The sequence below is a fragment of the Tachysurus fulvidraco genome, chromosome 8 (assembly GCF_022655615.1).
Source record: "Tachysurus fulvidraco isolate hzauxx_2018 chromosome 8, HZAU_PFXX_2.0, whole genome shotgun sequence".
NCBI lineage: Eukaryota > Metazoa > Chordata > Actinopteri > Siluriformes > Bagridae > Tachysurus > Tachysurus fulvidraco.
This window is the reverse complement of record NC_062525.1, coordinates 16,997,027-17,008,277: the sequence shown is the minus strand read 5'-3', so window position 1 is coordinate 17,008,277 and position 11,251 is coordinate 16,997,027. Positions and strand designations below refer to the sequence as shown.

Sequence of the window (11,251 nt, the reverse complement as noted above, 5' to 3'; positions counted from 1 at the left end):
CAAGTATGGAAAGGGGAGAGGAAGTATGGAAGTTTTATATATATTTATAGTTAATTTATTTTATTTTAACATATATATATAGTAGCGACTGAGGCGGGGCACAGAGACATGGCACGAAGTCAAGATATAGCAAAATCAAGTACTTTTATTTAATAAATGCATAGTGAAGGAAGTGCAGCTGGAACGTGGTGAATCTGATGAGTGCTGGTGCTGGAGCGGTGCGTCAACCCAGGAGCAGCGTTGCCTGGCATGCTGGAGAGGCATAGTGTGTTCAGTCCGGCTTATCTGGGGTAAACAGAGGGACAGAGTTTAAACACTATTACCTCCTCTAGCTTGCCTACACCCGGAGGGTGAAGAGTTAGAAGTCACTCCCAATTGGCTCCTCTGGTTTTGGCGCGCTTTTTGCAGCTCCGCCTCACAGCTACACGCAGCGGCACATCTTATGGTGCTGAAGTGCCGCTGTTTCTTTAGAACCATGGGAGTCGTTGTTAGGACCCGCCTCTGTGCTTGGACTGGAACAAGAAATCTTGGAGAGAATTGGAGTGGCACAAGGTAGTACTTTCGTTCCTCGATGGCCCACTTAATCACCAGCGCTTCTCATTCCAATGTGCTGTAGTTCTCGACGGGGGTCAGTTTCTGAGAGATCAACAGGACCGGGTCTCTCCCCTTAAACGATGAAGGGGAGGCTGAAATCCAGATTTCTCAGGACGAGGTGGCTGAAGTAACATCAGGCCACCGCACCTGGACCAGTTGGCCTTTACTAGTCAAGACTGAAAGAGAGGAGGCTATAGAGGGGAAGTTAGGAACAAAAAGGCGATAATATCCGGCCAAGCCCAGAAAAGCATGTACTATAGGGGTACTCCCTTACTGCCTAAATCTTCTTCTCCTGGAGCTTTTGGATACCCCAGGTGCTGTGCTTCTGAAAGCCGCCGGGTGGCATTTGCAAGGATTGGCCATCAGTTCGGCATTACAGAGTGCTCCCAAGACCTCCCTTAGGTGGAATAGGTGTTCAGACCACATAGATGAGTGGATGATCACTTGGTTGATAAAGGCGGTGGTGTACCAACTATGGGGCTGCAGGACAATGTCCAACAGATGTTGGAAGGCCAAAAGGGAGAACACAGTACTGCCAGTGTCCGCTGATACAGTCATGGCCAAAATTGTTGCCACCCCTAAAATCTTTCCAGAAAATGTATTACTATTGCAATTACACATTTTCTATTCACATGTTTATTTCCTTTGTGTGTATTGAAACAACACACACACAAAAAAAAAAGGAAAAAAAAGGAAAAAGCAAATTTGACATAATTTCACACAAAACTCCAAAAAATAGGCCGGACAAAATTATTGGCACTCTTTCCAAATTGTGGATAAATAAGTTTGTTTCAAGCATTTGATGCTCCTTTAAACTCACCTGGGGCAAGTAACAGGTGTGGGCAATATAAAAATCCCACCTGAAGTTGACTCAGTCTTTGCATTGTGTGTCTGTGTGTGCCACACTAAACATGGAGAACAGAAAGAGGAGAAGAGAACTGTCTGAGGACTTGAGAACCAAAATTGTGAAAAAATATCAAAAATCTCAAGGTTATAATCCATCTCCAGAGATCTAGATGTTACTTTGTCAGCAGTGCACAACATGATCAAGAAGTTTGCAACCCATGGTACTGTAGATAATCTCCCTAGACGTGGACAGAAGAGAAAACTTGATAAAAGGTTGCAACACAGGATAGTCCGGATGGTGCATGAGCAGCCCCAAACAAGTTCCAAAGAAATTCAAGCTGTCCTGCAGGCTCAGGGTGCATCAGTGTCAGTGCGAACTATCCGTCGACATTTGAATGAAATGAAATGCTATGGCAGGAGACCCAGGAGGACCCTACTGCTGACACAGAGACATAAAAAAGCAAGACTTCACTTTGCCAAAATTAAGTTAATTGACCAATTTGTGTGAAATTATTATGTTTTGTGTGTGTTTTGTTTCAATACACAAAAAGGAAATAAACATGTGTATAGCAAAACACCTGTACAGTATAAGTGAGTTAAACGTATGTCACTCTGGATAAGAGTGTCTGCCAAATGCTGTAAAAAAAAGCATTTGTTCCTCGAATTCTATGTGCAGTTATCCAGGCACCAGCACCCACACTTGCACGTCTTATTGGAATTTAACAGCTTAAATGCATTACAATACCTGCTATATCATCTCAATATTCACATCTAGAGGTTTACATTGAACCCAACACCCCTCCATATTGCACAGATAGACATTTTATACCACATAAACTATAGTGTATAGTGTACCACTATAATGTATGACAAAAAAAATTATTTGCTGAATACATATTCAGTGCCAATAGAATATAATGTCCTGATAGTTATTATAAAACACTGTAGTGTTTTATAATAACTATAAGCATACCTTGGGTAAAGGTAATAAACCTAGTTACCAAAAAGTACCACAGTGTATACATGGTACACATACGTAAACTCAACCTTCTAGCTTTCCATTCTCGGTTTGAAAATGCCAGAGGGTTATGTTTTATTTATGAAACTGAGTGTTCAGAAACCAGTCACAGCACAGATGCTTTGCATGCAGCCCAGGACACCAAAGTCTCTCTACAATGCAGCATCATATGCAAAGTATCTTCTACATGGTCTCATACAAGGTTGTCATATTTCACTCAGATACAGTGTTATCCTTTTGACTGGGAAAATATATATAGATGAGGTAAGCTGTAGTTATTTATTACCTAATTTAAGTGCTGTATCTAGTTATATCTTTCAATGTCCTAAAGCTGGATCAATGTATGAATATGATAACGTTAATAATCTGCCTATTTATCAGGCTGACTATCTGTTGATTTTGGTTGGCACTAAAAGAGAGAGAGAGAGAGAGAGAGAGAGAGAGAGAGAGAGAGAGAGAGAGAGAGAGAGAGAGAGAGAGAGAGAGAGAGAATTTAATCATTTGTAGTTTTCAAATTATCTATTTTTTGTATAAAAGTGTTTACAGTGTTTCTGTTTATCATGCCATATTCATGGTGCTTTTATTTACCCACTTTGTTCCCTCCGTATAAATAGTTTACTGGGAAAGATGATAGGCTCTGTTTTCTTCGCCTAGGCAGAGTAATGTGAGATTGTCAGGCACTGCATTTTACTTTACCTTTGTTCGTCCTTTTCAGGCCAAGCACGGGTGTGTGTTGTTTTACACTACTCTAGCATGAAACCAAATAACCATACACATTTTATGTAAATGAATGATGAGCATTTCAGAAAATCACCAGACCATATCAGCATAACTCTGAACCTGACATCTTGTTATTTCAAGTCATTCTGTACATACATTTTAAAACAAGCGGTTTCCTGAATCATGTTCAGAAAATAATAACTGATAACTGTTTCCAATTGGATTTGGGAAATAGCACGTCAATCCAAACTATTGTATTATTACTGACGCATGTTAACATTTCGTTGCAGATATGGCCTCTGAGCTCTGCCTCAGTCTCACCAAGTACTTCCTGTTTCTCTTCAATCTAATCTTTTTCGTAAGTCGTATATGAATAATTACTATTTAAAATATTGAAATAAATGTAGAGCTATAATAACTTATTGTAGAATAGCATACAACACAAAGTTTCCAGAAATATGGGTATTATATGAAAATGTCCTTCATCGGCTGTGTAAAATTGCCTTTGAAGCTGAATATTTGTTGACACTCTAAATAATAAATAGTTTCAACTGTAATTTCACACATAATTAGAAGATAACTGGCTGTAAGTGTGTCTCATTTCATGTATATCATTTTTACTTCCCTTATAGCTGTTGGGTTTGTCCCTCTTGGGATTGGGTCTCTGGATAAAATTTTCAGAGACAAGTTTTCTAAGTGAGTATTAAAATTCTAGGTTTCCAGATAACACTAATAATAAGTAATAAAGGGATCATTTGATAGTCACATTTCCCTCTTTTCCTTTTTTATTTCCTTTTCTTTCAAGCAAAAAAAACTACAAAAAATAATTATTTTAATCCTTAAATATGTTTTTGGAATTCTCTAAAACAATTAATAAACAGAACCTTGATTTTGTTATTGGACTGTAATGTTATAGTAAGATTAATCCTTAGCATTAATGTATCTTGGGTGTCATCTGCATTTTCACAGTTCCTGCTATCGGCTACCTACCTCTGTCTCTCTTCTCCTATCTGCTGTTCATTAGTGGCTCTGTCACCTTGTTACTGGGCTTCTTTGGGAGTCTCGGTGCTCTGAAGGAGGCCAAATGCATGCTGGCAACTGTGAGTTTATTAACACTGTTTCATCGTTTTAAAATGTTATACAAGGTACGCATACTAGCAGATTAATACTGATGCAAGTTTCAATGAAAATAATGAGCTAATCTGCTTTGTTTGAATCTGAAATTCAATACTAAACTGGCTTTTGTTCTGCAGTATTTTATCCTGCTCAACTTGCTTCTTGCAGCTCAGATAATTGGCACAGTTCTGCTCTTCACACAAAGAGGTGTGGTAAGTCAAGCATGAAGAGAGCGCACACCCTGTGACATCCTGTCACTTGTTTCTTTGACTGTTTAAGAGAACTGGGGTGAAGGGATGTCTACATAGCTGATGTATTTACTTCCTTTAATAAAGTAATACACATGCAAGGTATATGCTTTAAATAACCAAACGTTAATCCATTTTTTCTTCTTTTCTCACATTAGTTTGAGAGTACTCTGCAGCTTCATGTTGTTGACTTTATGCAGTCATTTAATAAGAATGATTCAAGTCGGCAGCCTTTCAAAGATTCTCTAGATTTCATTCAAAGGAAGGTAAGGCCTAAGTTGAAATGTCACCCACAACATAGCATCCAACAACCACTATTATAAATCTGTTCATGATTGTAAGTATCTCATGTCTCTTAAGTAGTTCAGTTGCATATATTCAAGACCCAAACTATTTGTCTTTTTTTCTAAGGCCCACTGCTGTGGCTGGACTGGTAAAGATGACTGGAATGTACTCCCCTGCACGTGTTACTATATAAATGCCACAGTTAATGTCACTTATGAAAACGTGAACAGCTGCCCCTGTGAACCATTCTCAAATTACACATGTCTGGTGTATGAACAGGTATGACATAGTGTTAAACAGTTAACCTGCTTTTCTGTGATTGTTAAAAAAATGCTAGGTAAGGTTTTAATCCAGAAATGTAAATCTTTTGAAATGAAAGAGTGATACTTAATGATAGCAAATACAATTGCTTAGTGGCTGTTTTAGTGATGTGCTTCAACTGAGAATGTTACTTTTAAAAGGTCAGCACTAAACTTTCTTTGTTGTGCTAGTCATGTTAGCATGTTAACTTATAAAAAGTAGTAGTACTATCAATTACTGTCTATATGTAAGTCTAAATAAGATGCTTTAGTAAGTTGCCCTTATGAATGTGATTTTTTTTTCCCAATCTCATTAGACCTGCAAACACATTTTTAAAGACTGGCTTGACACGCATATTATGATCATATTTGGAGTCGTACTTGCTCTAGCTGTTGTGGAGGTGAGTTAACTACCAAACGGGAAGTGACTTTATTTTTAAACTAGGCATTCTAACAAAGCCTTGCCTCTCTCCAGATGCTCAATATGTAGCAAGATACTGAAGTTACTATAGTTCCACCAAGCATACAGCACTTTTGCATGGATGGAATGCATGACTGAATGAATGCACAGGTTTTTTTTTGTTATTATTTACAGTATTTGCAATTTCACATGCACTTTGTGTTGTAGTGTCTCCAGTGGGTCTGTATAATCACATTCTGTTGTCTTACTCGCACCTATCGATGTTGCCGCCCCAGAAACTCATATGGCAGCAATGGTCAACTTTCCAGGTCTCAGAGTGAATGTAGTGTTGTTATGTGGTGCTGTGTTATTCAGACTAATGCAGTAATATCACAGTGGATGATATGTGTGTGTGTGTGTGTGTGTGTGTGTGTGTGTGTGTGTGTGTGTGTGTGTGTGTGTGTGTGTGTGTGTGTGTGAGGAGCTCAATTAAATAAATATATTTGTATGTTTTCATGTCTTCACTGATTAACATTACTGTATCTCCCAAATCCTAACAGCGATTTCAATGTGGAGTATTGGCAAGGTACTCTGCATGTTGGCTGTGTAGTGCATTGTGTAATATTCTGTGGAATTCTGTGTCTGTGGTTTTAATCAGGACCTATTGACAGTACTGGTCTAACATCATCTATTTACCTTTGTCTCAACAGATATGTGGTACCATCCTTTCGATGTATCTGTATAACTGGGCTTCCATGGATTAGTGGTACTCAGGAAGAACATCAGCTACCAGTTTTCTGTATTACGTATTCTTACATAAAGTTCTTCTTTTTTCCAGCAGTATTGTTTTCTGTAAATAGAAGCAGTGGTAGTTCATTTTATAACCCAAAATCATTACTTGTGTCTGTACATTATTTTCCTGTGATTCTTATATATGTAAATTTTCAAATTCAGTTTATTTGTATAACTATTTTAACAATTCCTATTGTCTCAAAGCAGCTTTACAGAAGTATAGAAACAGAAGAGAGAGAGGAAAAACAAATAAATATATGTATAAGAAGAAGAAAAATAAAAATAAATAGAATTGTGATGTTGATTAATAATAAATTCAAATCAAAGTGGCATGTTATTTATATTAATAAAACCTGCATCTTTTTCTAAGAACTTTACAGTATTTACAGAAAATTGAAGAAAATTAAAGAAAATTGTTTGAAATGTTCCTGTATTTGACCCAGCCCTTTTTTTATGCCTGAAGATTTTAAAGTATCTGTTGCATATAATCTTCCTGTCTTCCACTATGAAGGAAAAATAGAAGCACCTTTTTGTGTTTTAACAACATAATGAGCAACTATTGTCCCGACTACACAATGAATGACCTAAATCCTGTAAGATGGTGGAGAGTTCTATTCATTTTAATACTTATTCGTGATTATTTTGTTGACCATTTTTATTAAATAATACAAAATATTTAATACATTATGTATTTTAAAATGTTAGCATAGATTAACATTAGATATTTGAGTTATGCAGCTAACTGGAGAATCTTTTATTAAATATATGAACTTTGATAAGTTTGAACTTTGATTTAATTATAAATTAAAACATAATTTTTAAAATAGCTTATACAAAAAAAAACATTTTATTTCCTGATTCAGAAATTTCTGCTTGATTTCTAAAGTGCATTTTTAATCAGGAGTATTACCTGAAACTTGGGAAGGATACAGAGGATATGTGATACTTGTGGGTAGATCCATGTGGGAGATGTTCTTAGCTCATCAGTTATCAGATGTTGTATATATATACAGGTGCGGTAGAAAAAAAAAGTCTTTTTCCTGGACAAACTAGACCGAATACTGTTAGTTAGCGTAAGCTTTCTTCATTTTTCACATTCAGACAATATATTTAAATATTTCAAACATGCTTATATTTATACCTTTGAAATTTTGTTGATAAATTACTGAATAATTATAACGATTTATATCTTTGGTCAGCATTCACCAATTTACTCAGTCATTTTTACAACTGAATAATGGCACCTCAAGTTTCAGTCCTGATTGTTTTTGCTGCTGTTCTTTCTGGTGAGTCTATCGATTTTAATCATCTTTATGCCTAATTTTTTAGTTAATAACTAAAATATAAACCATGGATAAATAAAGTCTGTATTTATTTATAGATCACTTGAATTTGAAACAGTTTATTTAAAGGAAATATTCAACATTCTGATTATGTCAGTTGCTCAGGGCCTGATGTGTAACTCATGCCAGAGTATTGAGAAGAACCATCCTGTCTGTGACCAAATGGAGGAGACAGAGTGCAGCATGGGTCTCACACAGTGCATCAGGCTCATAATGCATGAACCAGCATGTAGGTTTAATACAATAAATGAAATATCTTAATATTTGAATTTTTTTCATACTTATACTATTAAGAAAGTCTAACTTACAGTCTTTGTCTTTTCATTTTTATTAATCAATGTTACTTAAGTCGCATTGTTTTAACTTGTTCTAGATGGTGAAGTACGTAGATGTGCCAGTACCCAGGAATGTGAGGAGACAGTGCCTTATATGGTGGAGAAAGAATGTTGCGATACAGACTTCTGCAACTGACTCGGTTTTGCCTCAGAATCAATATGCTCAATTATGATAAATTCAGTAAATCATTCCAGTAATTTTTTTATAGCAATATAATCCATGATATAAGTTAACGATGAAAGAAATTAGAATTTAGAATTTAGAGCATGGTAAATGACTGTAAATTACACACCTGGATCAAAACAAAATATAATAATGTGCATGTCTGCAAAAGAAGAATAATCGTTTGTCTCGTGTGTTTTCTTCTAACGCTGTAAACCAAATGTGAAAAAAAAAATCAAGGAAGCAAGAAAAGTGCTTGTGTCAGAAACATCATGGTCAACACAGCAAGAACTGATTACACTGTAACACCCTTTATTGCTACACATTTCACAAGTCAGTTAAAGACAGGAAGATAAAAAGCAACAATGCTATTCAAAAGATAAGATAAACACAACATTTAAGCTGAATTGAAAATGTTTAATAAAAACTAAAAGAAAAGACATGAATGACAGTCCAAACCTGTTCAGAGAATCTAAAACCTACTTTGAAAACCATGAATTTTCACAATGACCCCCTTTGGAACCACAGTTACACAAGTAATGGGCAATGAAGTAGACACAAAATACAAGGCTGCTGATGATGACCAGAAGAGAAATGGACACAAGAGCATAGATAGACATGCATTTATCTGCCATAGCCCTCACCAAACACTCTTGATCTGGACATCCTTGAACAATACTCTTACATATGAACACACCATTGGTTAGTTTAGGCAAATTCCAATACAGGAGAACGTACACAAACCAAAACTCTACAAAAATCCGCAGCATGACGCTGAACAGGTAGAAGAGCACCGCGTTTCTGCTTGTGTGCATGTCTAGGATCATCACCCCTGCTGTGCCAGGGTCACTTACACTTTTCAGCTCACCCAGAGATTCAAGTTCCACACCATTCTTCTCTCTAGAACACTTCTTCTGGTAAACCGAGTGTAAGTGGGCAGTGAAGAGCTCCATGAGCAGGACTGACAGGATGAGGAGGACAAAAATATAGTTCCATGCCATTACTACAGGCTTGTCAAAGTGCTGGTTGAAGCAGGATTTAGTGCACATGCTGTCCTTTGTGATATTGCAGCTGAAGTCTGAGTCCAGTTTGAACCAAGGCATTTCAGCCACAAAAAGCGTCACAAGGCGAATACAGAGAAAGCCGAACCACACGGTGCGCCCCTTGTAGGTAGTGGTGGCGTCTACTGCTGTGCGAAGAATGGGGATCAGACCAGTAACAATTGCTGCCATTTCCCTTCAGGTTCTTCTGGCTAATAGAGAGATCTAGTGAATCAACATTGAGGAATAACTTAAACAATAAGTTTGTTGCTAAATATATTAAATATGTTATATATGAAATATATAATAATTGATAATTATATAATTTGCATCAGTCTTTTGTTATAATTCTATATATTACAGCTATATTAGACGATAGATAATTAATTGTAACATACAAATTTCATAATTAGTTAAGTAATATTAATGTTTAATATTCATAACATTTTTAAAACATACATTTTTTTAAATCTATAAACTTACCAAGAGAAAATCACTCGGACCGTCTTTTGTTTCCACAGTGCTGACAATATTGTTGACTGCTGTTCTCAGATACCCAGTATATAGAGTGTTAAACTGTTAACGTCATCAAAATTTTTGTTACTGACACTGTTTAACCCTCAATTTAGGTCATACTGTCTATTGGATCCAACAAGAAACTGTAATGTATTTTTAAAACAAACACTAAGTATTAATTAAGTACAAGTAATCAAGCAATAACTTTGTTTAAAAAAAAACTTTATAAAGGGTATAATTATTCAGAATTTGTTTATAAGAAATGAAGGTTGAATATAAAATAGAAAGAGTATAATGAAAATTCAGAGTACACCAGAAAGTTAACTGGCATATACAGACAATACAGATAAGCTTCATGCATTTAGTATCAGTGCAAAATATTATATCACCTCAAGTGCAAAATAGTATATCACAAATCCATATAACCTTTGAGCTAGGACCAATGATCAATCACAGTTATATGTAATCATGTAATCAAATTAATGAATTTAAATCATTTCAAATGACTAATGCTAGTGCTAGTGCTGGTTCTTCGTCCAGTCATTTCCTTACTGATCCACTGTACTCTGTAAAAGTTAAATATACAACCATTAAAAGCTCTTTAATTTGATGAACATTTGTTTTGCACATAAAAGAAAAATTGTTCTGGCTACATTCAGCAGAATTCCAGTGGCTGTGTGTGTGTGTGTGTGTGTGTGTGTGTGTGTGTGTGTGTGTGTGTGTGTGTGTGTGTGTGTGTGTGTGTGTGTGTGTGTGTGTGTGTGTGTGTGTGTGTGTGTGTGTGTATTTGTGTGTGGGATATCTTATATCTGTCTGTGGCAGGGGTTATAAGGGCTGATTGTCACTGTCTTTGCAGAATAAACAACAAAGATTAAAGTCTTGCCATATATCTTAGATCCCTTGCCTCCATGTCCAACAATAACAACAAAAAATAATTATTTTTATTTTAATACTACTAATAATAATTCATATTTTAAATGTGCATAAAATTAAGATGTCTAAATTTAAATGAAAATGTTATACTTAAAATTAAATGAAACCCATGATGTCTATTTCTGTCTTTCTAATGTAGGATATTTTAAATAACAAACATTGATATAAACTAAAGAAGTAGAAAATCATTTAAAAAAAAAAAATAAAAAAAAAACCTATGAGCCTCTCGGACTCTCAGAAAGTACAGAGAAACCCCAGACAGGTTTGCAAAAAAGGGGAAGTTAGTCAGTGCATGGGCAGTTAAAATGCCAGAAAAACAGACATAAACTAACGGGGTCGTTTTTTGACCAAAGGGTACACATGAGACAAAGTATCAGAAATAAGAATAAACATTTATCATGTCAAGATTCATGTAAGAAACCATTACCTCCTCTACAAGTAAAGTCTCACAGTGCACTGTTGTAGAGTAGGATATAGTATGATAAGCACATGATATAGCGTAAAATCATGAACACCCTTATCACTGGAGAATATAAAAGAAGAGAACCAGAAAGTAGATTTTATACAAGAAACCTATAGCAGGATTACTCATAAAGCTTCATA

The 11,251-nt window shown here is 35.8% G+C and overlaps 2 protein-coding genes across 3 annotated transcripts; one reads left to right on the top strand and one right to left on the bottom strand.

Moving 5' to 3' along the window:
- The first annotated feature begins 2,571 nt into the window (after nt 1-2,571).
- Nucleotides 2,572-6,745, top strand: cd37 (CD37 molecule). Its single transcript, XM_027140351.2, has 9 exons — nt 2,572-2,722; nt 3,469-3,536; nt 3,811-3,874; nt 4,148-4,278; nt 4,432-4,506; nt 4,701-4,808; nt 4,954-5,106; nt 5,444-5,527; nt 6,237-6,745. The coding sequence occupies exons 2-9, from the start codon at nt 3,471-3,473 to the stop codon at nt 6,288-6,290; spliced, it is 735 nt and encodes a 244-aa protein (XP_026996152.2). The 5' UTR covers nt 2,572-2,722; nt 3,469-3,470; the 3' UTR covers nt 6,291-6,745.
- Nucleotides 6,746-8,449: 1,704 nt separating this feature from the next.
- LOC113638885 (gap junction beta-3 protein-like) lies at nt 8,450-9,752 on the bottom strand. Of its 2 annotated transcripts, none has more exons than XM_027140349.2 (2): nt 9,683-9,752; nt 8,450-9,424 (listed from the first exon to the last, which is right to left on the bottom strand). In XM_027140349.2, exon 2 carries the CDS (start codon nt 9,389-9,391, stop codon nt 8,639-8,641), a length of 753 nt encoding a protein of 250 aa, XP_026996150.1. In that variant the 5' UTR covers nt 9,392-9,424; nt 9,683-9,752; the 3' UTR covers nt 8,450-8,638. The 2 variants fall into 2 exon arrangements, with proteins under 2 accessions (XP_026996150.1, XP_026996151.1); XM_027140350.2 differs by having other exon boundaries at nt 8,450-9,411; nt 9,683-9,749.
- Nucleotides 9,753-11,251: the final 1,499 nt, after the last annotated feature.

Coding starts and splice junctions, on each gene's coding strand:
- cd37 (XM_027140351.2), top strand. CDS start 3,471: ATGGCCTCTGAGCTCTGCCTCAGTCTCACCAAGTACTTCCTGTTTCTC. Junction 3,875..4,147: donor TTCAGAGACAAGTTTTCTAA/GTGAGTATTAAA, acceptor GCATTTTCACAG/TTCCTGCTATCGGCTACCTA. Junction 4,809..4,953: donor TAGATTTCATTCAAAGGAAG/GTAAGGCCTAAG, acceptor TTTTTTTCTAAG/GCCCACTGCTGTGGCTGGAC.
- LOC113638885 (XM_027140349.2), bottom strand. CDS start 9,391: ATGGCAGCAATTGTTACTGGTCTGATCCCCATTCTTCGCACAGCAGTA.